Source organism: Sebastes umbrosus, chromosome 15 (assembly GCF_015220745.1).
Source record: "Sebastes umbrosus isolate fSebUmb1 chromosome 15, fSebUmb1.pri, whole genome shotgun sequence".
In the NCBI taxonomy this organism is placed as follows: domain Eukaryota; kingdom Metazoa; phylum Chordata; class Actinopteri; order Perciformes; family Sebastidae; genus Sebastes; species Sebastes umbrosus.
The window spans coordinates 25,696,644-25,724,387 of NC_051283.1; the positions used below are offsets into that span (position 1 = coordinate 25,696,644).

Genomic DNA, 27,744 nt, shown 5'->3' on the forward strand with positions numbered 1-27,744 from the left:
TGGTGTGTTTGTGAGAAGGCAGAGGTTTGAGAGTCGGTACCTCATGGAGGGCAGATGCCGTGTGATGACATCCAGAGCCTGAACCGAATCTTCGGGGACCTCGTTAAGGTGACCCGACAGGGCTTCCAGCAGCATCTGAAGACTGACCACAGACACCCACTGCAAAGACACCTTGAACGTTTGATCTTTACCCTCACCAGGCAGAGTCACCTCCAGATCCACCTAAAGATGAGAGAGAGAGAGAGAGGAAGATGAGGACACAGAGGGGAGGGGAAGGGGACAAAATGGAAAGGAAGAAATAAAAGATGAGCGGAGGGGAATGGATTGAAGAACAGGTGAGGGGGAGAGATAAAAGGCAATAAATACCCAAGGACAAGATTGAAATAAAGAGAGCAACACAAAGAATCCTTAAATAGGTTTGTCTTTGAAATGACAAAAGATGTTAAAACATTACATGAGCACAGCCACACAGAGTCGACAGGTGTAAACAAGAAGCAAAAAGCTGGGGAAATTCTGATGAGAATGTACAGTAGTACAGTAGTAGTTTAAACAAAAACAAGGCAGTTTTTTTCCATTATACTTTGCTTAAAGTGGCAGTAGGCAGTATAGTTTTGGCATCATTGGGCAAAAATTCCATAATAACCCTTCAGCATATTGTAATTCAAGTGTTCTGAGAGAAAACTAGACTTCTGCTCCTCCTCATGGCTCTGTTTTCAGGCTTTAAAAAAATCTAGCCTGTGACGAAAGACTTTGATCAATCACAGGTTATTTCAGAGAGAGACGGTTCCTATTAGCTGTGCTACGGTCATGTGACCAGAACTTGACATTTCTTCATCAGATTTCACAATGGTGGCGGCGTCACAAACTTTCTCATTTTACAGCTAAACCTCACACTACAAGATGAAAACATTTGAGGCTAGAAATAGCCATTCATTTAACATAATATTGATTCATATTTGATCAGCGCTGCCTAGTTTGACCGCTTGGTCGGAGTTCGTGAGTGATTGACAGCCGGCTCTCATCGACGGCAGATCAGCTCTTACTGCCTGTTTTCCTCCAGTTTGTAAAATCTTGTAGATGCCGTTAGGAGCACCAGAGGACACAGAGGCACATGATTTTTTTTCAGGTTACCTTTTTCATGCACTGCTGTCACAATATAGCGTTTTATAAAAATAACTTTTTTTAAAATCATATTTGCTCTAATCTCGCCTACTTCAGCTTTAATTCAAATCGCAGACTTTTTTTTTTGCCAAACATCAACACTTGCGGTCAGGTAAGCATTTGCAAATAACTTCAATTGAGGATCAAAAACTGGTCTCACATTCCTGGTCCAGACTTTCCAGACCGATTCAGCTGGCAAGCTTTCACTTACAAACCCACAAACACTCAACCTAATCCACTAAACCATTTATATGCCTACCATCTCGCGCCTAACATACTAACAAATCACTGGGTTTAGATTCTTAAATGAAAACTGTTTCTCTTTATGAATCCTTTAGAGACTATTGATTCTTCAACATGACAAACAAATTAATCTGTGTACATGCTGATGACACGAGGGGTCAAGATGTGTTTGAAATACCAACCCTATCTCTCCCAATTGGCAGTGGATGTGCTGTGTACATGTTCCTCTTCCCATCGTAGCCAGGTTGTCGATCTCCAAAGATCTGCATCTTGAAGTGCCGCACCATGGTGTCCACCACTTCCCTAGAAGACGGGGACAGCGGGAGGTGAGCCAAAAACACAGACGTACCAGTAACTTAACATTTTCATACTGCAAGTTTCTTTTTCCTCACTTCGCCATTTATTAGTATCTAAAACATGTTGCACCTAGTAGACGAGTTTCTCCTCGGGCAGTCAGTGGTTATAAAAGCTACAGATGCAATTGGCATCTGTAGCTTACAATTAAATTATTAAAACTTCCCCGTCCCCATGTGCATCTTCGGTAATATTTACCTGTTGACCCTCCGAGGCCGTTTCTCAGGCTTGATGTCGATATCATAGTGATAGACATCAATCTTGGGAATCTGCACCTGGAAGTGGTTCGCAAGGAGCCGGATGGGTTTCCCCACCGTGCCGAGGCCGGGACGCCGCGGAGGCTGAAACAGAGAGGGAGGGGCGGGCGGGCCTGGAGAGAACAGAGAGAAAAACTGATTGTGAATTACCAGAGTTTATGAGGGCTTTTATTGACACTGTTGACATGCAAGTTAAGAATATCAGTAACCTTTTTCATTTAAAATGTTTAATTCACACAACATTTGTCAACTTCCTCCTCTCAGCGAAGGCTTAATCTACCAGACTCTTGAAAGAAATGCATGGATTCCTCGCCACAAAAGAACTACCCTTCAAATAAAGCATGTTTGGCGTTTATTTTGAATGTGAACAAAGGAGGCGACAGTGAAAGCGTGAGTGCTTATCTTTGCATTAGATGTCAGATTTAAAAAAAGATGAATGTGCACGGCGTAACGCCAAGCTTGTTGCAAACCATCTCATCAGTGACACCTGCTTGAATGCACTGAAATGGCCTCGCTGACCCAGAGGCGCTCATAACATAGACGGTTTGATTGATCCGTAACTCTGGCCCCTGACCTACATGGGTCAACAAGGGGCTGGCGAAACAATGACCTCCCAATTATCCTCCGGCCCGCCCCCAGCTCCACCCAGACACACAGGGCGCCCACCCCTCACGCCGAGACAAAGAGCGAGCTCCTCTCAGACAGACAGCAGCAGGGCCATATGGAGGGGGTGCCACGCAGAGGGTCTGGGATTACCGTTGCACGCGGTGCACACCACACACAATGCATACAGTGTATGCATGTACACAGGTGACTGACACAGGTGTGGTGCCTGTGAATCTTGTATTGTAGCATAAAAAGCTGCGAGCATGGGAGGAACACAACGTCTTTAGTTATCCCGCTACTTATTTACATTAGCATGAGCGAAAGGAGGCCCTGTAATGCCTGCTCTGTCCGTTAAAAAAAGGCAATGCATCACTCTGTACAAGAGCGTCTGCTTAAAGAGGAACCACACACAGTAGATCTGAATTTAGTCGGGTCGAAAGACGAAAAAAGACAGAGCACACTCGAAGGCAAAAAAATATATATATACAACCGCTATTAAAATAACATTGTGTTGGTGGTATTGAGGGAGGTTGGAGGAGGCTGCTTAAAGCTTTTGTTAACTGACAGCTAAGGGACTGCGGGGGTCCTCCTGAACTCCATGCACCCACACGCTCCAGTTAGCAAGTGAAGCGCGAGAGCACGGACAATCGGGACCCTCCCCATCGCTTCCTGAAAACACGCTCCCGAACATGCCCTCATCTAGCCTGGGCCCCAAATCACCTCCTCTGCTCCCCGCTACCCAATCCTCCTCCTCCTCCATCTCCATCACACAAAAACAACCCATTAGCTTGATTATATATATTATACTATCATTCGGCTTTTCTACATCGTTATTATGCTCGCGATACAGTCTCGAATAAGAAGCTATTCGTCACATTTCTGTTTGTCTTTGTCACGACTTGGATTAAAAAAAACATCTGATGATTCACTCTACTTTGTCCCGCTGGCCTTGTTACCGATGGCAACAAAAAGGCATACCACGAGCACCGTGTGTGTATAGTTCTACATTATGTATCGCAGGCACTGCAAGTGCATCGCAATTCAATAGTAAGCTCAAGTGCATTCCTTTATGCCTCCATTTTGGTGCGTTGTGTTGATGGTGTCTGCTGAAAGCTTTACAGGCAGGAAAATGTGTTTGTGTAACATCCTGTCTTCGGCTGTAAGTACATGGGGGAGGACAAAAGTGTTTGATACAACACCACAACCGCGAACTATATGACCACAGAAATTACCATACAGCTTTTATACAAGGTTGACCTTTCACAAAGCTAATGCATATTGAAGAACTGCTGTACTCAGGGTTTCTGCACAGACTTAAAGACCTTTTAAATACCACATAGATGCAATTTAACACCTGTTTCAAAGATTATTTTCATTATGCATTAATCTGACATGTTCGATTAATCGTTTAGTCCAGTGTTTCGTACCCAAATTTTTTTTCTTGGGACCCACTCTTTAAAAATAACAAACCATCGCGACCCAATTCAAAATAAGCCTCATCTATAGAAATGAACGTTCCTGACTACTTTTACTGCCATAACCTTATATTATCTTGAAAAGGTAAACCAGCCATTTCAATTAGAAGTAATCGTTTGATAAATCACAACTTTGTTTTATGCGTGTTATTGAAAATGTATACACACATTAAATACATTATAAATAAGACCAAATAAATAACAGGCTCTCGTGTTTTTCATCTCATCAGTAAACAAACAGAATGTACGCTAGCCTTTCATATTTGATTCAACGATATAAGTAGGCTGCAATTATTAGAACAATACGAGCATTCAGGCTCCCTCATATGGAAGAAATTCTGAAAAAAAAAAATTTGGCGACCCTAATAACATCTCCGGTCTTTGGGAATGATTGGTTTAGTCTATAAAATGTCAGAAAATAATTGAATATGTTTTGACAGACAAGCAGAATGCACCAAAATATTGAGCTTACCAGGATATTAAAAGCATCAAATCCTCACATTGGAGAAGCAGAAACCAGAGAACGTTTGGCATTGTTGCTCAAAAACATAACTTAAACGACTGATCGATTATCAAAATCTTCTGAAGATTGACTAGTTGATTCGTTCTTTAATTGTTACAGCTCTAGATCATACCATCCAAAGTATGAAAGCATGATGGAAAGCCAGTAGGGACGATATGATCTAGAATTATTTATTAAGCAGTCTGCAACCAGTAACAAACTACTACTGCCTTCGCCAGGCAAGAGAAAAGTTAAGTAATTTTATTATCTACTAAGGCCTTTTTTGAGGAATCAAAATTAAACGTCAAGACTTTAAGATCTGCAGAAACCCTGCGTGTATTGAATTATATGACATTGTACATGGGTTTCTATTTTTCTCTACTGCATATACAGGTACTACATAAAGGGATTTACTCCATGTGAGCAGCACACAGAGAGTTCGAGGTCTTCCTCTTCCACTTTCACCAAAACCAGAGATGTACCTATATATAGCCTCCTCAGCTGCCACACTACTACGCTTAGATATGCGCGTGTCTGAACACAAAATGCCTGAACTCATCCTTCCTCTACTAACCCGTCTACTAACCGCAGCCAACGACACCAACCGCAACTGAGGGTCTTTAAATAAACAGTTTATGGCTCCAACTAAGAATAATGTTTTCATTAGTGAATTAATAGTTTAGAGCAGTTACAATGTCCTTAATCCCAAACTGATGTCTTCATATTGCTCGTTTGTCTGACCAAACAGTCCAAAACCTAAATATATTCTGTTTACTATCACATAAGATGAAGAAACACATTCTCACAACGCAGCAGCTGGAGATGGGAAGTGTTTGGCTGTTTTTGCTTTAAAAAAATAACTGACATGATTAATTTGATTAGCAAAACCGTTGCAGAATTGTCTGTCAATCAACCTAGTAGATAAATAGACCTGTCGTTTCAGCTCTAAATGTGATTCTAACACCATTTCAGTTAATTGGGTTTGTTGTTTTCCTTCATTCATCACCGTCTCAGGTTAGTTTATGTGCGCAAACAAAATGACGACAACAAAACAGTGGAAAAGATACCAAATGTATGGCTGCAATATGTAGGATAATTGATTAATCTGCTGATTGTTTTCTATTATATATCAATTTAGTCTATGAAGCATCAAGAAAATAGTGAAAAATTGCCAATCACAAGCCCAAGGCGACTTCTTCAAATGTCTCATTTTTTGTGACCAATAGTCCAAAACTCAAAGATAATCAGTTTACTATCCTCTATGACAAAGAAAAGCAGCAAATCCGCTCATGTGAGAAGCTAAAAAACAGTGAATGTCTTGCATTATTTCACTATTTTTTCTCGCGAAAATGGTCATTTTTCTGCATCAACTAATCAATTGATATTTCCAGCTCTAACTAAATGAATTCCACCGGGTGCTTTACAGCACCCCACTGCACCTACGGATGGGTTAAAGGCAGAGGTCAAATTTCACATATGTACCTGTATGTATAGGATAATTCTAATGAAGTTCAAGACATCATAACAACAACAAGCAAGCACGAGGGGTATGCTGTAAAAGAAACTAGAGTAAATGTTGGGGTAAATGTTGGGTCACTTCAGTATTTTGTACTGCATGAGAAAAAAAAAACACAACTTGGCCTACATTCACGCAACAGAGAATATTTTAGTGCCCCAAACGTTCATGGGGGGAAAAAAAACGGGCACATGCAAGCAAGCAGACATAAAAAATTCTTCTAATATGAAAAAATTCAGGAGGAACATCACATGATCGTCCCGGCTATCCAACACTACAGAGCGCTACTTAATCAGAAATTAGATGAAAGCTAAAAAAATATACAGAAGAACATTATGTCCATCTAGAAGACACTCCCTCTTAAGTGATTTCTTTTCTGAATACGCCCTTCTTTCTTTGTCACATGCATATTTTGATGATAAAAATGTACATTTTTCTATGCTAGTGTGTTTTATAGCAGCCTTTCATGCATTATTGAATTGATCTGAACAAGTGTGTGAATCCTTTCCAGAATGAACTATCAATAAAACATTTTAAACAGAGCTAGAGAAGACATAAAGAGACCCTACAGACTTGTCCAAAAGTGGCATTTAGTCCTCCATTTAAAACAACTCATCAAGCTTCCTGCATAATTTTTACACTTCTGCTCCAAGTGAGACAGCGCTGCAGCTACTTTGAGTCACAGAGGAAGTGAAATTAGCTTTTTCCTGGCGCAGAAAATGACAGATGCACCGGAGCCAAACAAGTCTTTCTGCTCCTTATGTAGTCGGGAGTGCATCTTGGATCCAAAATTGACCACCAGCGTCTTCAAGGAGCAACACAACACGGCGCAAAGATTATCGCCTGCCTGTCCAAACTACGCTTCTCTTCACTCATCTAATGTTTAAAAAAAACATGAGACTGTGTGTGTGGTGTGCTCACACTTGATGAGAGGGGGTTTACTCCTCGTGCACTGTAGAGCCTACTAGTAATGCTGTTGCGTGTCCCTAGTAACCACAGTGTGATCGAGCAGAGAGACAGCTGGGCTTAAGCTAAGCACGAGGATGATGGCTTGGCCGGGTGATGAGTCAGAGACTAACAGCACTGAGCGGGGAGCGCGCTCACGCCCACACCTACAAATCACCTGGATTAAAAGGTACTACACTGGACTGTGGAAAAGGCTCAGCTACTGAGAAGGACCCATTCACAAGAAGGAACTATCCGCCACTCAGTGCGGAGAAGTTTACTTCTTAGCTGCTGCTTCAGGAGCAACTGATTTTGACTTTAACTGATGAGTTCAGATTACATTACATACAGCCAATGGATGCATTTCTCGACAGGCAGTACAGCTGCTGAAACAACACACATATCCAGTCTATGCGTAATAGCTCATGCTGCTATCATAATCAAACATCCCCATATTTTACCGGGAATTGTCGTCATTTATTTTCCTCCAGGCTTTTTGCCCTTCATGCACCTGTCTCTGCATGCAGCGGAGTCATAGATTTTGGGATAATCATGAATTTCTCGCTCAAGTTATGTCATTTTGAACTCGAGTGGGCTCATCTTTGCCTCAGTTCACGCCACCTTCAGTAAAATTGCTGTCCGACTGCCTTCATTTACGTCTTTCCTGTGACAATCTATGCATTTGTGTCAACCGCTTCAATTCTGAACACCACTTCAACTTCAACAGTTGCACCTAAACAATAAGAACAGATGAAACGAGCTGCTTTGTGAATACATCCCAGGCCTACATCACATCATTACACACAACCCTGCCTAAAGAATTCTAAACACACTAGCCGTGTTTCCATTCACATATTTTTTACACACATTTTGAATTATCTCATTAGAAAAGCTGTATGGAAATGGCTAAGTTTTTACGCTCGCTTGAGGTGGTTTTTGTCTTTGTCGGAAAAAAAGAGTTGATGCGCTACATGCTGTATAGAAAAACGCCTTTGCCGAATAAGTTCTGACCTAGCGAACATTTAACTCACGTGTCTGATGATCAGCCGTTTCCCCCGTAGAAGTCTTCTCGGATATTCCCATTATGTGTGATGGCTTGTCTTTGTCGCCGGACAGAATGGAAAAATGGTCAATAGGGGTACAGCGATACATCGATTATGGATCAATATATCAATTCAACGATCAACAGTCCGATATCGCCGATTGCAAAGGGAAAATATCGAGATACGCCTTTATTTTGAAATCCAACATGCCACGTCTGTGTCACCGTTTCCGTCCAAGCGCAGCTCCTTCCTTTAACATTCATACAGTGCTTATACATGAGAAATGTGGCTATTTTTATTCTTTTTATTAAGAAAGAAATTTAAAATGTCTGGAAAAAGCCCAGTAATAAAATTGTCAAATCATATTTTAGTTGTTTTTTTGTGAGTTGATATAAATATATGTCGTTAAATAGGCATAATGATATCGCCTCATATCAATCGCGAGCCCCTGAATTGAATCTGAATTGTATCGTGGCAGACATTGTGATATCAGCAAATATATTTTTGTCCAAATAATCAATATAATATTGTATCGTGAAAAAACTTGCGATTTACCGCCCTAGTCAATACTAGTTGACATTAAAGAATAGTTCAAATTTGCCCAATTGAAACAAATTCCTGAAGACTTCACTCCATTTTTCTCTCGCAGATATAGTTAGATGGCTGAGGCGATTTGTTTTGTTTCCGGTTCACTTCCTCTACTAATTCTTCTACTGTGTTTACTGGCGGATTACAGCCATGCGTAGCCTATAACGCCAACGTCTGACCAAACTACGCCATAGCCGATTTTATTCCCTCCAAACACGCCTAATTTGCATTTCTTTTTTTTGTGTGCTTAAAATTTGGACAATTAATTGGAAAGACAGCCAGACATGGTTTGAAGAAATCACCCTACAACTGAACCAGAGGAAGTTGACTTTTCAAATTAAAATCTGCAACACTAATTTCTCGAGATTTGCGCATTTCTACGCAGGGTCGGATTGCTATTGGTTGTTTGTCTATCAGTTTTAAAAAAGCATCATTCTGGTATCCCTTTGCTGATTGCAGAATTGAAACTGATCTTATCAAAAGTGTATGTCACTTAATACATCTGTTGAATACGTTAGGCATTCAAAAGCACATGAAAAAAAACTTGCATCCTAGTATAGGCCAACATGAGTGTAAAAAGGTCTGACACTGGTACTGGACACTATACAACCATGCTGCTGTATCCCTATTTATCATTATTAATTAACGTGAGTAAATAATGTCTGCAATATAGCAAACCTACATAAAAACACTCCACTCTACAAAGGTAAACATGCATTAAACACTAGTCCTCCCTGAGAAATGTAGCTATGGGCTTGAGGAAATCCTGGAAGCACCAGGTGTGTTTTTTTGCAATGTAGCAGCAGCTGCTGTTATCATAGATAAGAACTTGGATGGCTTGCACTGATTACGTGTGTGTAGCTCACACACACACACACCTGTGGATGATTGTACAATATCTCACAAACATTCCCCTGGATGCTCACACTGCAGCACCTGTTTTAACATTTATTTAAGCACTTAAAATAATGCATCTAGGTTTTTCTTAAATGCCACCATCTATTTTTTTTTTCTATAGAGCAACAAAAATAAACAAATTCTTCACTGTGGCAAAAAAAATTGATTTTCTCTGCAAGCTGCACTCAATTCTTGCATGTACTTAAAATAATGCATCTAAGTTTTCTGAAATGACACCATCTTTTTTTTTCTTCTATAGAGCAACAAAATAAACAAATTCTTCACTTTGGCAAAAAACTAAATTTGATTTTCTCTGCAAGCTGCACTCAATTCTTGCATGTATAAGGGCACATTTCACAATCAAAATGAGGAACTATGTAGAAATAAATGGAGGTAAAGACACATTTTGCCTATAATAAAAAAATGGCCTGTGCATTGCATCGCTGGGTGTATATTCAAGATTCAAGAGTTTTATTTGTCATTTGCACCTAAGTACATTTGAATTCTGAGCAGTTTACATATATATTACGTATATAGGAAAACAGCTGATTTTCTGTCTACATGCTTTATCATTAGATCCCTGCATCCCTTAACATAATGCATCTGGGTTTTTCTTAAATGCCACCATCTTTTTTTTTCTATAGAGCAACAAAAATAAACAAAATCTTTACTGTAGGCAAAAAATTCATTTTCTCTGCAAGCTGCACTCAATTCTTGCATGTACTTAAAATAATGCATCTAGTTTTTTTTTTAAATGCAACCATCTTTTTTTGTTCTATACAGCAACAAAAATAAACAAATTCTTCACTATGGCAAAAAAAATAATTTGATTTTCTCAATTCTTCGTGCATGTAAGGGTGCATTTCACAATCAAAATGAGGAACTATGTTGAAATAAATGGAGGTAAAAGACACATTTTGCCAATGATTGCATGTGCATTGTGCATTGCATCGCTGGGTGTTATATAGGAATACAGCTGATTTTCTGCATGCATTTATCATTAGATCCCTGCATCGCTGCAAAGTGCCTTTGTTATCATATAGGAGGAATAATATGGAGCTGGCCCTGCAGATCTGATCGATAAAAGCGCCATCCATCCATCCCTGCTGTGTGTGCTAACCACAGTCGCATGGCGGGGTTGAAGCAATGACAACCTCTCAGTAGATTACTTTGTCACAAAAACAGTTCATTTAAACTGCTTATAATGTGTTTTACTGCACGTTTTATGATTGTTTTCCCACCCTATTGCTGTCATCTTGGACGGAGACGGAGAGACGAAGAGACGCACTGTTCCTCCTCCTCCTCCTGATGGCGTTGGTACAAATTTAAATGGTTTTTTAAAGCTAAAATATTTGACACAGGTTGTATATTTTTGGACAAACTCGACGGGGTTTTGTGTGTTAGTCGTTTGTAGGAATTAGGAGCGTATTATGGTGGAAACACGTCGTGAACAAACAACGTAAACACACCACCACGACGCGGAAGGAAGGTCCTAGTTAAATCCCCACACACACACACACACACACACACGCACACAATGCCTACGAAACACGACGAGCAGACACATAATAATCGCGCACACGTTTACTAGGTAACCGATTTTAAACACGGTGTAAATAAAAGTCACATTATAAACACACAAACTGGGCCTTTAGTTTGTTTTTGCTCCGGAGGCCTCGCTTTGAATCCGCGGTCTCCAGTGACGCAACGCATCCGCCTCACACGCGCCCAACAAACGGCTCTCTCTCGCCTCAGTAACCGTTAGTTTCTTTCTCTCTTTATATTCCTTACCGGGTCCGAGCGCTTCCATGGCCGAGGCCTCTCTCTCCGTCTCTGTCCCGGCCTGGCGGCTCCGTACCGACGCTGATATTGGGGGCGGTATCGCGAAGCTTAAAAGGTGTCTAATTTAAGAAAAGGGGGGATAATATATAGATAGATGCGCTGATGACTGCTGACTGAACTAACTGACCTGAGCTACCAACGCTGCTGCTGGTTTCTGGGGGATTTGGGGAAACTGCGCATGCGCGAAGTTAGAAGCCAGTCTGCGCATGCGTAATTTGCTGTACCGCACTGACGTATCATCGAAATGTAAATACACTTGACAAGAGAAAACGGTCAAATGTGGTATTTTTGCTGTACCTCAAAACTAAACCTGTCTGACTAGTACAGCGGTCAGCAACCTTTACTATCAAAAGAGCCAAAACAATCTGGCTGGAGCCGCAAAACATTTGAGCATTGTGATGAAGGTAACACAGTTTATAGTCTAAGTATAAAGTATGACTTTATTCTTGTAATATTACGACTTTTTTTCTCATAAATTTCTGACTTTATTCTCGTAATATTACGACTTTTTTTCTCATAAAGTTCTGACTTTATTCTCGTAATATAACGACTTTTTTTCTCGTAAAGTTCTGACTTTATTCTCGTAATATTACAACTTTTTTTCTCGTAAAGTTCTGACTTTATTCTCGTAATATTACGACTTTTTTTCCTAAAGTTCTGACATTATTCACGTAATATTATGACTTTCTTTCTCCTAAAGTTATGACTTTATTCTCGTAATATTACGACTTTTTTTCTCGTAAAGTTCTGACTTTATTCTCGTAATATTGCGACTTTCTTTCTCGTAAAGTTATGACTTTATTCTTGTAATATTATTTTTTTTTCTCGTAAAGTTATGACTTCATTCTTGTAACATTACGACTTTATTCTTCTAATATTTCAACTTTTTTCTCGTAATATTACGACTTTTTTCTCGAAACGTTATGACTTTATTCTGGAAATCTCTGATTTTTTTTTCCCTTAATGTGACCGATGTGCAACTATTGCATTGTAATGCAAAAAACAGGGTTTAGTTAGTTAGGTTTTTAGGGAAAAAAATCGGAGATTTCCAGAATAAAGTCAAAACTTTACGAGAAAAAAGTCGTAATATTATGAGAATAAAGTCAGAAGTTTACGAGAAAAAAAGAAAATAATACGTAAAATGACTTTATAATATTATGACTTTATTCTCAAAATCTCTGATTTATTTTTTTCCCTCAATGTGGCCCTAATACTCTGTCGTACCGTCGTACCATAGACCTACAACAATGATGAATAAAAATGAAAATGTAAACAAAAAACAGTTATTCATTTCCATTTTTATAAATCCACAGGGAGCCACTGGAGAGGGGCTAAAGAGCCGCATCCGGAGATGCAGGTTGCAGACCCCTGGACTAGTATGAAGAATGAACTAAAACTGCTAAGTAAATCTTTGTTGATTATGACTGACAAAAAAGCTGTTAAATTATTCTCTTTATTTGATATGTACAAATTAATTTGAGATGAGCCCTGTTTCTTTTCTTTTCCTTTTTCTGTTTTTATTCATTTATTTATTATTTTATTATTACATATTATTATTTTTTTATTACTTGTTCCTTGACCAGTTTTACTTTATTTTTAATCACTTTAAATGTTATCTTTGATATATGTTGTTGCCCATGTTCAACCTAAAGATGTTTTTCTTACTGTTATGATATTTGACAGTGCCTTGTTGTATGTATATTTGTGATAACAAATAAAAAAAAAATTTAAAAAATCAATGTAAATACACACAAGTTACCTAATCAACACAAGGTGAAGTAAAGCATTATGAATAAATAATACTTTGGAGAAAAGCAGTGGTGAAGAAAGTATTTTAGCAATATAAAGCACATTCACTCATATACTGTACTTTAGTGCTGTGCTCAGATACTTGAGAACAGCACCAACTGTAGGCCACTGCTTGGTACTAGAGTACAATTCATTATTGTCAATTAATTAAGAAATTACTTCAGTGATTCAGTTTTATGGTAGTTACAAATTAATTATGATGCTTTATAATGAATTTAGCCAGCTAGTTTTAACTAGCAGTATATAAAGTAACTTAAATATCAGTCTGTTTATTGTAAATACTGTATATATTTTTATATTGTTTAAATTGTTCATTTTTTTTTCACTTTTGTTTTGTTTTGCTTTTTTTTTACTGTGTTGTATCTTGCTTTTTGTTTTTACTGATGCTTCTTGTATCTGCACTTTCCCCTTTGTTGCGGTGCACTGCAAATTTCCCCACTGTGGGACTAATAAAGGAATATCTGATCTTATCTTATCTTATTGTTTACCTGTTTACATTTCTGGCATTGTGTACATTTACATTTTACACCTTGCTTGTCATTTTTATTGTTTACATTTTGTTTTATTTACACTTGTTCCACTTTGTATTGCATTTTGTAATGAAAAAAAAAATCCGCCCGCCTGAGCATTCCAGGTATTTAAAACCAACTCTCACCAAGCTGTGTCGTCACAGTGGGCGGGTACAAACGTCCCCAGTGGACCAATAGGATTGCGAGAACTGCTCGATTGACACCTCGGGGCCAGCTGTCACGGCGCGCGAAAGATTGAAAAATTGTACTCGGTGTGTTGAAGGGAACAGGCGGGAGGAAGAGAAACAGCCCGACTAAAAGGCTTACTAAATGTACTCTAAAAGTATAAAATAGCATTAATCTCGTAGACATTTTGCTTTTAGACGTCTGTTGTGGCTGTCGAGATTCAACGAAGCGTTGTCTCCGCTGGTTTATTGTTAGAAAAGACCGTTAAACTATCACCAACGGACAAAGATGAGCCTGCTGGTCGCTCAGCAACAACAGGTGAGGAACTGAGCTCACTTATCAGTTGGTGTTTATATTTACATATCTATGTAATGCACAATACTGATATTAGTTATGAGTAATGAAGAAAGCCTGGCATGATTAAAAGCATTACAGTTGGCTAAAAAGACATTAGATAACTGCAGATAGATAGCCAGTTAGCTAGTTAGCTAGGTTTGGTTTAGCTAGCTAGGGGTGGTTGGTTGTAGTCTCGGCCTGGTTTGTTAAGCATCGTACTTTGTTTACCTCTGTTAAAATCATACCTCTAAAAAGATTATAATCTTTTGGATTACTCACTGAAATCAATTACTTGTGTCTGAAATGTTTTATTCATGTATGGTTCATGTAACATTGACTACAACACGTTGAAAGGAAGCTAGCCAGCTAACATACATGTAGGTGCTCATTGTTTGGTTTATTACAAGTCAAGTCAAGTGTATTTCTATAGCACATTTAAAACAACATGAGCTGAGCTTTACAGACATAGGCAGAATAAAAACAGGTCAACAGAGCAGACAACAAAATCACACATATCCACAGACAGAGACCAGGATAAAATACATGAGTAAAAGACTGTTATAATGAGCATTACAAAGGCCAATTAGTAATCAAGGCTTCACTAGTGTAATATAACATCCATTTGGCTGCTTAAAGTCACACAATCGTGTGAATATGCTAACTAGAGAAACTAAGTAATCATTCTGTGTGTTTTTTTTACAAATACAGACATGCTATAACTTTGGTATCCTAAAAAAAGGTCATGCACTGAGTTGTCTGCCACTTTAACCATGACATTAATACCTAGTACCTCTTTAGGGTTTCATTAAAGTATGGTTACAGTACACAGAGCACAATAAGCAACCCTGAATACCAGAATCTGGCCGTGTGTGCCTTTTTAGATTAAGGCTGTATGTATAATAATGCACACAGTGCACTTTCACAGACTAAGCTGCTGGAGTTACCCTGCACTATATTAATTTTTAACAGTCTCTTCTGCACTATATTCACTTTTTTAATAGTTTTCTTCATCTCCTTGTATTTTTATATCTGTTTTTTTTTTTTTTACTTTGCACTACTAACTTTTTTACTGCCTTTTTACTAATATGTTTGCACTATGGAACTGTGATGCTGGAAACTTGAATTTCCCTCGGGATCAATAAAGTTACTATCTATCTCTCTATCTCTCTATCTGCATTACACTGAATGTGTAGACTCATGTAAATAGCCCAAACAGACTGCAGTTCCCCCTATACTATAGAAACTGCACATCTTGATGGGTGAAATCTGTTTTTGTTCCCAGGCTGAGGGGCTCCCGGCACCAGGGAGTGATTCAGACAGCGGGATGGGCTCTCCAGCAGAGGAGATGGTCACAGAGACGGCTAACAAAAGAGAAGCTCTTCCAGGTGAAGTAACACAACAATGGATGATAATCCAGTTTGGGGCAGGGCAGGGGACACTTTGGCTGTGTAAATGAGGGCTCCATTCATGTTAATGTCTATACAATTGCAGGAAACTTGTTTACATTTACATACAGTTTTAGGTATTTAGTGGACACTTAATCACAAAGCTTACGATGAGTGCAGCAGTCACGGTACTATTTGAATGGCATCCCATGATTCTCTACTGTGCAAATTCTCTAAAGGTGTGAAAGAGTAAATGCTATGTAAAAAAAGAAGTGCCTCAAGGACTTGACTGCATGTACAGATTAAATATAATACTCTGTCTTATTTTGAAGAATCAAATTTTAAGTGTAAAGTGTAAATACAAAAAAATAAGGGTCGAGAGAGACAAAAAAAAATAACATACAAGCACAATACACCAGACAAACAACAGAACCAATTTCAGATAAGATGACCAGTTATTTTGGTTGTAGTGTCTCTGCATGTGTGCATAATATATTTGTTTTCTAAATTGTTATTTCGTTTTCAGATTCTGACGACGATGAAGACATCACAGTTCACAGAAAGCCTCATCGTAATGCCATTAGAGACAGCGACAGCGAGGAAGAGGATGCAACTGCGGAGAACAGTGTACACATGGCCGAAGCACTGGTCTTATCTGCTTCCAGCGGGGAGGAGATGGAAACCGGAGAGGCAGAGGAGGAGAGGAAAGAGAGGGGGGCGCAGAAGAACAAGAGAATAAGCCGTGCTCCCGTTGACAGCGAAGACAGCGAACCAGAGCAAGAGAAACGTGGAGAAGTGGAGGAGCAACAGGAGGAGGTGAGGAAGGAAGCAAATTCGATGAAGGAACGGAAGAAGAGCCAGAGGCACCGGGAGAAAAAGGAGAAGCGCAGCAAAGCGATGGAAAAGCTGAAGAAGAAGAAGGAGAGGTTCTCTGAAATGAGCGAGGTTAGTGAAGCTCTCTCAGTGGAGTTTTCTTCTTCTTTTCCTGAGAGAGACAAAAAGATTGGACACTTCTATGTCGTGATAAGTTTGTACTGGAGAACCCAAATAATCAAATTAAGTAATTCAGAATCAAATGATTGTTATAGAATAAGAGTCCCTGATGTGGATTATACTCTATAATTTAAAGATAACTTTTGCATTTCCCTAGAATGCGCCTCTCCCTCGTGCTCTGAATGACAGTGGATGTCTGCTGGGCGACACAGACCTGTTTGACACCGGTCTGGACGATGAGGAAGAGGAAGAAGAGTCTCTGGAGGCCATCCGAGCAGCTGTCAAGCAAAAGATGAAAAAACACAAGGTACAAAAATTTGCGTTTTTGAATCGTTCATTACATTTTTTAAGAAGGAATACTCAAAGCAAGCACTGTGTTTATATGTAAAAGCTGTTAGCAGGAATTTAAGCCCTTCCTTTGTGTTCTTACCACAGCTCAGCTGTTTAGGTGAACTGCTGTGGCACAACACCAGTTTGCAGATGTTGTCTAGACAGGCCTTTGTATGTAATCGGTGTTAAATATCGCTGCAGGATCCTCTCCTGGATGAGGAAGACGAGGAAGATGAAGATGCACCAGAGAAACCCCAGCGTGTGGTATGCATTGCCCAAAATGCTTGAATTTATTCTAAATGCTGTAAATAAAAAAATAAATAATACCAAAAATGTGTGATGTTTCCAGGAGAGGAAAGCTGCTCGCGCGAGCAAAGAGGCAATGAAGCAGCTCCACAGTGAGACTCAGAGGCTGGTCAGAGGTCAGTTTACAATAAACACATCTATTGTCTTTTTTTGGATTTATTGTGGCAATGTGTTAACTGTTTTCTGATAATTACTCTCTAAATCACTCTCTCATGTCTTCCGTGCTACTGAGACGGCATCTTTGACGTGTTCTTCTATCTTTGTAGAGTCTACACTTGGCCTGCCGTACCACATCCCTGAGCCCAAGACCATCGACCAGTTCTTCAGGAAGAGAGCCAGGCCAGAGGGTCCTGCCATGGCGTTGTTGAAGTAAAGACAAACATAACAGATAACACGCATGTACTGTAGGGATGTACCGTGGTATCGAATTGGGTATCGAGAATTGTGGAATTAAGTAATTGGTATCAACTACTAAATTTCTGGTATGGTGACATCCCTACACACATATGTCAGGGCAACAGCTAGCAACATGAGCCAAAAATTACCTTCAACTTTACCAGACAAATCAGATTTATTTTACCAGACTAGTTACCTACCAAAGTCAGCAGCATTTAGTTTCCCCTTTAGTATAATTTCACATTTAATTAAGTTAATTTCAAGTTTTGCATTTATTTCTGTCCCCCACATACAATCAACAATCAATCAAAAGTTTCAAGGCTGCCATAATAAACTTACATGATAATCTTATTCTCTTCAGATCTACAAAGTATTCAGCCATGATGATGGAGACATCGTCACCTCCTCCTCCTCCTCCCACCAACCCACCCAGTGAGCCCCTGCAGCCGTCCACAGAGCAGGACTCCTCTCCCTCTGTAGATATGTCGTCCACTCAGATCCCGCCCATACCTCAACCTGCCGCCACCTCGTCCCCGCAGCAGGAGAGCCTCAGCCAAGCCAGCCTAGATCAAGAATCTGGACCGATGCTTTACCTCTCAGAGAGTCTACATGAGTCCGTCACCACAGATGGAGCAGTGAGACCTGCTTCTGATTCTGGAGAAGAAACGTGTCCTGCTCTCTTAGAACAAAGCAAGGCTGCAGTAATGTCTGAAGCCCTGCAAAAAGAGCCGGTATCTGGGGCTTTGGTGGAACCTTTAGATGCAAAGTGTGGGAGCGTTGATCCAGCTGCAGCAGAGCCTTCCGCGCAGCAGCCCACCAAACCCAAGAAGGACAAATTCTCCAGGCTGAAGATGCTTGGACTGGACCCCCCACCTGTCGCTAAATTGTGTCCGGATGACGGAGCCTTTGTTCAGCTCGAGCCTCCACAGCTCAACCGTGGTAAGTGCTGATTCTTATAGGATTTCAGCCCAGTTAGAAGAGTAATAAATCAGAATAAACCCTTCTACTATTCTACTTCTCTTCTTCAACTAGGCGTGGAGGCCCTGAAGGTGCGTTACCTTCGTCACGTCAAGCCACCGGCTCGCCCTCAAGGAGAGCGAACGATGCAGCTCAACATCGTCCGTAAGGACACCGCCCCGTCCGGCCAGGAAGAGCTGCACAGCGAGTCGGTCACGGTCACTGTTAAAGAGGGAGCAGAGGAGCCTGTTGCAACCAAACCAGGTATGGATACACATAGAGAGGCCAGGGATTCTGGGAAATGAGTTAACTTTGACAGGTGTATTTCAGACTGGGAAACCAGATTTGTTGACCTCTTTTTATAGCAACATCAACGGACAACTTCCTCTGTCCCGTCTTTTCTTAGGAGAGAAGCTGCTGACTCTGAAGCAGCGCCTGCAGCTCGCCATGGCCCAGAGGAGGCAGGAGGAGAGGGAACGCAAGGCCGAGCTGCATCGTCTAGACAATGAAGAGTGTGGCGATGAAGAAGAGGAGGAGGAAGAGATGACCGACGAGTCTGAGGAAGAAGAGGTAAGAGGATGTTTGTTTCTCGCTGCTTTGGAAATTGCTTTATATACATTTTGTGCATTTATCCCTTTTGTACTCACATCAAGCCCGTTATTCTCTTTTACCAGAATGTAGATGACTTACTGGGAGGTGATGATGGTGAGGAGGAGGAGGAGGAGGAGAAGGAGCACGAAGATGAAGAGGGCAGTGTGGCCCACAGTATCAGGAGTACCTCTCCTGTGGCGCTGAACAGACCCTCTGACCTGATTAATACAGATAGCACACTCATGCTGTTCCCCGGCAACTCCTGCTCTCGCACCGGGTAAGTTTGTTTGGAGTTCCTGCTTATGTGTGTGTGTGTCTTTGTAAGTGACTCTAGAGCATACACCTTAAAATAATTCAAATAACAAAACTGCCTTAACTTAACTGACAGATTGTGAGTAAGTCTATTACTTTATCATTACCTGATTGGCCTATTTAGGGGAAAACACCTTGTAAAATACATAGAATAGCTGCATATTGGCATGTCTCAACCACTAAAAACTTCATCATTTATAATTGTTGTAGTTTATTATTTGTATGCGCTGTATGTTTACTCTGTGTGTGTATATGTAGTAAAGCTTCATTTGCAATGTTCTCCTTTTTAGTGATGGTGTCAGAAGGTCTGGTCCTTCTGGACAGGACAGCAGCAGCAATAAGATGGGTGAGTAGAGTGACTTTGTCCACACTTTTATACACTCAAACAGACTAATGTTTAGTTATCCTTATCTATTAATGAGAGAAAATGTTTTAAATATAGTGCTGATGATGTTTTTGGTTTCTCCATTCCACTTGAAAGTGCTCTATTTGGCAGAACACTTTTGCAAAAAATGTGCAACTCACTCTCTCTCGTCCTTGTCGTCTCCAGAAGAGGACGACTCTCTGTCCCTGGTGAAGGACAACAGCCACAACAGCAGCTTTGAGCTGGCAGGATCCATGATAACCTCGTACCAGCCTGTCAATCACCAGCGCTCCGCTGGAAGAACTATCTCCAACTCCTCCTCCATTTTCCGCTCCCCGTCCCCCTGCCTCTTCAGGCCCAGCTTCCTCGGCTCTGCCTCCAAGGTAAGATTAAAAATGACATCATCAGGGGGGTTTGAATTTTGCCAAACCTGCACAGGGTTAAACAAATGGGTTACAGCTCAGTCATTTGATATGTACTCAGACATTCATGTTCAAATGTACACTTGCACCTGCATATACTCCCATTATCAAGAGCCTGTGCAGGAATGGTATGAAGCTATAAGTTTATACAAAGACCTCTCCTAAAAACTCATGGCACGATAAACTGGAATGCATTAAATACAAATGGGGAGAAGCAACTACAAAACAAAGACAGAGAAAATCATTTCAGCATTTATATATCATGTTTGCTGCTTTAATTTCTCATCTTTTTTTCCTCCATCAGAGTTCAGGCAAACTGTCCGAGCGCTCTCTCTGCCTCCCCGTTGAGGACTCCCAGGACTTGTATGCACCTCCGTCCCCAGGAGCAGATTCGGGGCCGCTGGGCGGAGCAGCTTCTTCTTCTGGCCCTGGTCTGGGAGGAGACTCCCAAGGTCGCTTCTCCCTGGAGGACGACACCAACTCCCAGCTACTGGACTCAGACGGCTTCCTTAATGTGGGGCCGCGGCCCGGTGCGCCTCGCTCCCACAAGAGACAGTTGATCCTGGACAGCCTGGATGAGAACGCCATGGATGCCAACATGGGGGAGCTGTTGGGGATGTGCTCAGGTGTTTTTGGGACGGCGGCGAGCGGCGGCTCTGGCAGGGCCGTAGGCCTCGGAGCATCACAGGAGGACGAGCTGCTCGGGTTGTGCTCTGGAGCGTTTCCACCAACGCAGGCCGGAGAGGAGCAGAAGGAAACGGACAAGAGGGAGGAGAGAGGACAGGATGAAGAATCTGATAACACCATGGATCAGCTGCTGGGGCTGTGCTCGGGGAAGTTTCCTAGTCCAGGTAAGGGAGTGTTTGCTGTCCCCCTTTTGAGTCACCTACACCGTACAATATCCGTTTTGCAGACAGGTTAAAATTTGATTCATGTCTGGCTAATAGTAACTCACTTAGCTATTAGGGGTGGGAATCACCCCACGATCTTATTGCGAATTTAAACATTTTGCTATATGCTGAGTATATGCGATTTATTACCTTTTTTTTCAACTGCAAATTATGCAGTGTGTCTCTGTTTTATGTTATGAGTTTTCATTCACACATCTTGAGGTCAGAGGTCAAGGGGACCCCTTTGAAAATGGCCATGCCAGTTTTTCCTTGCCAAGATTCAGCCTAAATTCGGAGTGTTATTTAGCAAGCTTCCCGACAATCTAACATGACATGGTTGATACCAACGGTTCCTTAGGTTTTCTAGTTTCATATTATACCAGTATATTCACTGTAGCTTTAAGACTGAGAGCGCTACAACCTCTGAAAGACAGAATAGCGGCCGAATTGTTTAGAGGTTAATGGTTTATACGGTATAGCAAAAGATCGATACTTGACGTCCTTGTATTGATACAATATTGACATGCAAAATATCGCGATACTATGCTGTATCAATTTTTTTTTTTTCCATCCCTATTAGCTATAAGTTTCTTAACAGTTTATTGAAAACCAAACAGTAGATCTTATTGTGAAGGGAAATTATAACTTGTCAATAAGTAGTGGAGCTGTAGTTGAGATGACAGTCATGCGAAAACTCTTACTTACTTTTTTAAATGTTTTTGGTTGGGATTACTATCGTTTTTATTTGATTTCACTTGACTGTAAAAATATTTTCTGAAATTTGTCCTGCGTCCCAAAAAGACGTACACCGTTTCACATAAATACAAAAATATAAAACACAACATTTAAACCAAACGATACTACAAAGATGTATCACATCAGTCAAGTGGATGCAGTTTTCTATATGTCCTTCGATTCATTGTTTTCCTTCCTGTGACACAATATTTAGATTTTGTCTCCTTTGCTTCTCATTGTAGGTTCTGCTCACACGGCTTCGCCAGCACAAGACAGGTACAGTTCAAAGACCTGCTGAAATTATCCCAAAATATTTATGTAAATGTTGATTTACTTTTTCTGATTCTGTACAAAACTGCTCTCCTTGTGTCCCTATTAATTCAGTTTAAAGGATTAAGGGAATATGAATATACGATGTAAGATTCTCACAGTGATTTCTCTCTATAAAGTAAAAAGAAGCCAGAGGAGGAAGAGCAGGAGGAGCAAGAGGAAGAGGACTGCGAGTTCCGGCTTCTGTCAGATGTGGAAAGTCACAGTGAACCGGTGAGATTGTCTCTTGTTACGTTTTTAGCTATAAAAGTTCCACTCCAAGTATAAATAACATACTAAATGTATGTGTTTATGATGCTAATGACACGTGAATTGTGGGTTTATTGGAGGAGGAGGATGATGATGAGGATGGTGGAGAGGAGGACGAAGATGTAGAGGCAGATGCTGACGAGGATGAAGACAATGACATAGAAGAGGAGGAGATGCAGGGTGTCTTTGCATCACAACGGGTTAAGAAGAAGAAGAAGAAGAAAATGTAAGTGTAAAATCAAATCTATTTATGTAGTTTATGTTTTATTGTCTTCTCACATTATAGAAAAATTAGTTCCAGTAATTTTTTTATCAGATGATCCACACTGCTGTAGCCCAGGTGTTAATAGTTTCTTGCTTCCTGTTCACAGGTGTTTGGCCGACTACCTGGAGTCAGAGGCTGAGCAGTCCGGCAGTGACCTGGGAAGCGACGACGAGGACGGCGACAGAGGGAGCGAATACGAGGAAGATGAGCTTCTCGAGGAGCTTCCCTCCGATGAAGAGCTGCAGGACCAGGTCAACAAGATCCACATGTGAGTATAATGTCCCAAGCTTAAACTGCCTTAATGCAAATACAGAGAGTTTCCTCCACCGTGGCTCCAATCATAACCGGCGTTGTTCCTACAGGAAGCAGATAATGGATGATGACAAGCGCCGTCTGAGGCTCTACCAGGAGCGTTACCTCGCTGATGGCGACCTGCACTCTGATGGCCCGGGACGAGCTCGACGCTTCCGCTGGAAAAATATTGGTGAGTTCACAGGATGAGGGATTAAACACCCATAATACCATATGCTAGAATTTTATTAAGAATTTACAGCAGCTACAGATGACGGATCTTTTCCGGTCCTTTTTCAGAGCTCATAAGTAATGGATCGACTATTTCAACCAATATAACAAATGTAGTTAACAAGTGTAGACTGGAGAACATCGTCAACCCTGCCTTTAACTGAACTTAACTTCAAAGTTGCTCCAACAAGCCATTCAGAGTTTCCTTTTTTGAATTCTTCCTCCAGATGATGGTTTCAACATGGACGGGACGAGAGCGGATGGCGAGGAAGAGGTGGAGGAAGATGATGACGTGGACCCAACTGAGGTCCAGAGGAGGAAAGAGAGACTGGAGAGAGAGCAGTGGCTCAGAGAACAGGTATGTTGTCGGGATATTAAAGGTGTGTTAGAGTCCTTATGCAGAGACAATACTGAAAAGACATTAATAAAAATACATTTGTTGTATTGACTGATTTTAAAATTCAACTTTTTGTAAATTCAGTGCAGTCTTAAAAGCTAGTTAATCTGTAAACGTACTAAGAAAAAGCTAAACGTGTGTGCATTCAGGACATACTTGGTTGAGTCATCCCCCTCCTCTGTATAGGGGGGAGTGTTGTTATTTAGTCTTCATTCCTCTCTCTGTGTCTCTTCTCACAGTCTGAAGAGAAAGCCAAGAAAGGGGAAGATTTGGACGCGGATGATGAGAAGATCGGAGAGGAGGACAGTCATTTTATGAAGCTGGCCAAGAAACTGACTGCCAAGACTCTGCAGAGAAAAGGTCGGTGTGATACGAGGCCTCACAAGAAGAATCCCGTGAACTTAAATAACACCCAGGCTTGCTTTTGTCCAATAAGACATACAGTAATAGACTTGTATAGTAAATCATTAGAACGCACAACCACCAGACAGGTCATTTCAAAGTTTGGGGGCACATTCTTTGTGTTGATTTTTGATCTAGTTGGCGCTGTCAGTTGAGAAGACTGTCAGTCACTTCACCTGATGTGCTCCAGAGCTTTAGAGATAAAGCAGAGACACACACACACACTGATTGCACCAAAACACTGTCATGTGTCCCAGCAAACTAAACACAGAAGAGGGAAACGGCTGCCAATAATACTGTCATTGCTAAATGGCAAGTCACTTCAGAGCGTTTATTTCCAGACAGTTGAGGCATTCTTGCGTTCCTGGGAAAAAGAAATGTGTATAAAACTTGAGTGGCTGCATGTAATATTCATGAGTTTTTTGTTAGTGGCCGCTTTACATCCTCACATCCAAATGACAAAAGTGGGCTCTACAACTGAACATTAGTCAGATTTAAAGGGTGACTATTTGTACAGCTGTACCAGAAAACTGAAGACATGTGCTTTTTATACACTATTAAATTGTATGATTTATAATAATTATATAGCATCTTTCAAAGCAAACTTTAAAAGACCTTTACATCAATGTATCAAGATTAAAACATTGCAGGACTAGGTTTTTTTATTTTATTATTATTTGACTGGTAATATTAATATCTAACTTTCAAACTTTTCATCCCAGAGCCCCCTGTGGCACCACAACCAGAGAAGAAGACCTCAGCTCTCAACCCGTTCCAGAGACCCTCGCAGCCCCTACAGGTACGACACCGTCAACATCCCCCAATCGTTTAAAATGGGAGAATCTTTGTTTCCATTTGCTTTTCTGACTTTTTATTCTTCAGTTTCATTTTGTTTATATCATATCTGTTCAACTATTTGTGGGGGGATTTTCTCATTTTATCACATCTGTTAAAGCTTGATTCCAATTTAAGACAAATCACAATAATTGCACACTTTACTTTACAGTTCAGAAGCTATTTCTTGTACAGCACAACAAAACAGGTAGCACTAGACTAAATAAAAATCAGCATTACTTCATCACTTGTTGGTTAAGCTTTAAAGCCATTATTCTGGCTCTTATGCCAAGAACATGTCTCTATGATAGGTATTCCAAATGCTGTAATCGAGAGGTTTGTTTACTCTACCAGCCACTTTGGCAGACAGGCAGCCATTAAGCTTAAGGATCCAGTGAGTTATTGGCCTTTGGAGGACCAGCTAGTGTGGCCAGTGGAGAATAAAGATCAGTTTTCCTTGTACTTCTACTAAATTAAAAATTAAAACCTCACCGAAAAAGATCAGAATGAGGGGTGTGAGTGGATGTCTGCAATTAGCTTTAAATATTTTACCAACCATGTATATTATATATTTTCCCTGTGATCTGTACAGGGTGAATGTGAGACTAATGTCTTATTAATTTCTTCCAGGTGAGGAGAGGGTCACTCCTGAGTCAGCCTAAATCCGTCCTCCAGAAGCTGGCCTCGATCTCAGATGGGAATCCTCTGGCTCCTAGGAACAGCAGAGGATTCCTGTTTCAAACTCTGTCTCCTGAGAAGGATAAGTCAACCTCAGACGCTTCACAGAAACAGGTCAGTCTTGTCCTCATATACGTTGCGGATGTAGGATAGCGTCCCGTTTGCTCAAAGCGGCGATCAACAATGACACCATTGAGTCCTACAGTGCACCCATGCTGAGAAAAAAAACTCAATGTATGAAGAGACAGATATCTGTGATACACTAAGGGGCTTGGTCAAAGTAATATTTCACTATGACATTTTGTTATTAGCTTATAACAGCGAGGTCGAGGTCATTCTCTCCATATACAGCAACCAGTGTACAGGGGAACAGTGTTGTGATCCTTCAGTGCTCCAGTGTACGCAATAGAGAAGCAAACTGCTGCCAAAAGATCAAATAATAAGGTAGTATTACACAGCAAAATGATTGTAGTTGTGCTTATTAGATAACATGCAACGAGTGTTAGAAGAGTGCAGTCTTGCATATGAGAATGTGAATGCCCAGTATCCTGCATTAAATGTTAGACAAAGAAGTTCTTATTTTAATCTTTTAATCTGACTTTCCAAATCCATCACAAAAAGTATGTGTTTTCATGGCATTATTGCTAAAAAAAACACACACAATCCTCTCATGTCAAACTCTGGGTCATTAAGTCGTAGCTCACACTGGCCATTGATTGTTCCACATATGTATTTGCGAGTACTGCTAACACACGGATTGCAAATGGTGGCAGCGTCATGTTTCACAAAATTACAACAACAAAAAATCTGTGAATCCTGCAGGACTCTGGCGTGCTCGTGCACGGATCCCAAGAATGATGAATGTTTGTTTTGAAGTGTTTCGAAATGAGTGAAAGTTGAAATGATGTCATGTTGCAAAACTGGTGAGACTTGCAACTAGCGGCCGAAAGGCTGCACCGATGTGGGAACCTCAACGCTGATCTTTGTGGTGCTGCTTCACTGTTCTTCTTCAGTTCTTTAAAAGTCTTCAATATTTTTCATAAAATTACAACAAACATCAAATAAAGTCACTCATATTTTCCAGCTATTTTTGAATGAAAAGAAGAATTCACTGCCGCTGAACTTCACCCACTTTGATTTTTTCCAGTCCAGTCTGGTTGTGTGTCTTTGACAAGATCTCACTGTTCTAAAATAAGCACAAAAACAAAATACTTCCCAAAGATCTTGGAGGAAGATAGCTCAGTGTGATAGTCATGTGAGTGTGATGGGTGCATGTACTGATTCTGATGTCTTCTACATGTACGACACTAGGTGGAGCCAAAGCCCACACACTCCTATTACATCCTCAAAAAGCAGTTTTTCTTCCAAGCACAAGATCCACCATTAACTATATTGCATTTAATTGTTTGTTTTTTTAAATATACATTATTTACCACAAAATAAATGTATTCATTTCTTTAACTTGTGTTATGTTTGATCGTCAGATGATGAAGAAGAGAGGACCGGTGGGAGCGGTGAACCCGACAGCAAAGAGGGTCTGCAGGGAGAACAGACCTGCAGCACAGACTAAAGCCCCCCAGAGGAGCATCTTCAACTTCCTGGACCACTGAGGTCACGACACACTAACTGAACGATAATCATCATCATCAGCAGGCTGGGAAGCCAACTGATAAAAAACAGTATTTACCAGCCACATCCGGTATTTCACAAGCCAGTGAGACTTGAACAATGAAGGCGGCGGTGAAATGTCGGCGGCTGGTAGACGTCCTCTGTATCGCTTCTCAAACACAAATACGGGTGCTTGTATGTGTGTTTGCATGTTTACACTGCCTTCATATGGCAAACTAAAGCACACACTGAGGCATCTCTTGATGTTTTACCTTTTTCTTAATCTGGACTTTCTGACAGAGGTCCATTTAAAAATGTTTTATCATGTAAATAGGATTGATTTGATTTTAATGATTAGGGAGTTTTTGTATGCTAAATGTATTTGTTTTACAATGTAAATAAAAGTGTATTTTAAGACGTTGCTTTTGTCTTCTGTTGTCCGACCGGATGTGAGCTGTCGGTATCAGGTGGTCAAGGTGTATGTGTGTGCAACAGGTATGATATCCAAC

At 40.6% G+C, this 27,744-nt stretch overlaps 2 protein-coding genes across 15 annotated transcripts in view; one reads left to right on the top strand and one right to left on the bottom strand.

Moving 5' to 3' along the window:
- Nucleotides 1-11,585, bottom strand: part of ago4 (argonaute RISC component 4) — a 29,935-nt gene extending 18,350 nt beyond the window's left edge. For 6 of the 13 annotated variants that reach the window (XM_037794246.1, XM_037794241.1, XM_037794239.1 and 3 more), the window contains exons 1-5: nucleotides 11,379-11,584; nucleotides 8,091-8,159; nucleotides 1,957-2,128; nucleotides 1,587-1,707; nucleotides 41-222 (exon numbers count right to left, since the gene is read on the bottom strand). In XM_037794246.1, coding sequence (XP_037650174.1) covers nucleotides 41-222; nucleotides 1,587-1,707; nucleotides 1,957-2,128; nucleotides 8,091-8,159; nucleotides 11,379-11,397 — 563 coding nt within the window. In that variant the 5' untranslated portion in view covers nucleotides 11,398-11,584. Of the gene's footprint in view, nucleotides 1-40; nucleotides 223-1,586; nucleotides 1,708-1,956; nucleotides 2,129-8,090; nucleotides 8,160-11,378 lie in introns of all 13 variants that reach the window. The other 7 variants (XM_037794248.1, XM_037794245.1, XM_037794247.1 and 4 more) reach the window with 4 other exon arrangements.
- Nucleotides 11,586-13,978: 2,393 nt separating this feature from the next.
- On the top strand, nucleotides 13,979-27,647 carry LOC119503689 (claspin). 2 transcript variants are annotated; one of them, XM_037795579.1, is made up of 24 exons: nucleotides 13,979-14,251; nucleotides 15,552-15,654; nucleotides 16,181-16,599; nucleotides 16,805-16,954; nucleotides 17,179-17,241; nucleotides 17,327-17,399; nucleotides 17,550-17,652; nucleotides 18,041-18,618; nucleotides 18,712-18,900; nucleotides 19,043-19,206; nucleotides 19,311-19,504; nucleotides 19,830-19,885; nucleotides 20,090-20,286; nucleotides 20,630-21,176; nucleotides 22,193-22,226; nucleotides 22,400-22,493; nucleotides 22,610-22,755; nucleotides 22,901-23,062; nucleotides 23,157-23,278; nucleotides 23,544-23,674; nucleotides 23,953-24,073; nucleotides 24,838-24,914; nucleotides 25,580-25,741; nucleotides 27,112-27,647. In XM_037795579.1, exons 1-24 carry the CDS (start codon nucleotides 14,222-14,224, stop codon nucleotides 27,235-27,237), a joined length of 4,041 nt encoding a protein of 1,346 aa, XP_037651507.1. In that variant the 5' UTR covers nucleotides 13,979-14,221; the 3' UTR covers nucleotides 27,238-27,647. The 2 variants fall into 2 exon arrangements, with proteins under 2 accessions (XP_037651507.1, XP_037651508.1); XM_037795580.1 differs by having other exon boundaries at nucleotides 22,613-22,755.
- Nucleotides 27,648-27,744: the final 97 nt, after the last annotated feature.

Excerpts from the sequence above, each read along its gene's own strand:
- LOC119503689 (XM_037795579.1), top strand. The coding sequence starts at position 14,222 with ATGAGCCTGCTGGTCGCTCAGCAACAACAG. Across the intron at positions 17,400-17,549 it reads GACTCAGAGGCTGGTCAGAG|AGTCTACACTTGGCCTGCCG; the intron begins GTCAGTTTACAA and ends CTATCTTTGTAG. Across the intron at positions 18,619-18,711 it reads GCCTCCACAGCTCAACCGTG|GCGTGGAGGCCCTGAAGGTG; the intron begins GTAAGTGCTGAT and ends TTCTTCAACTAG.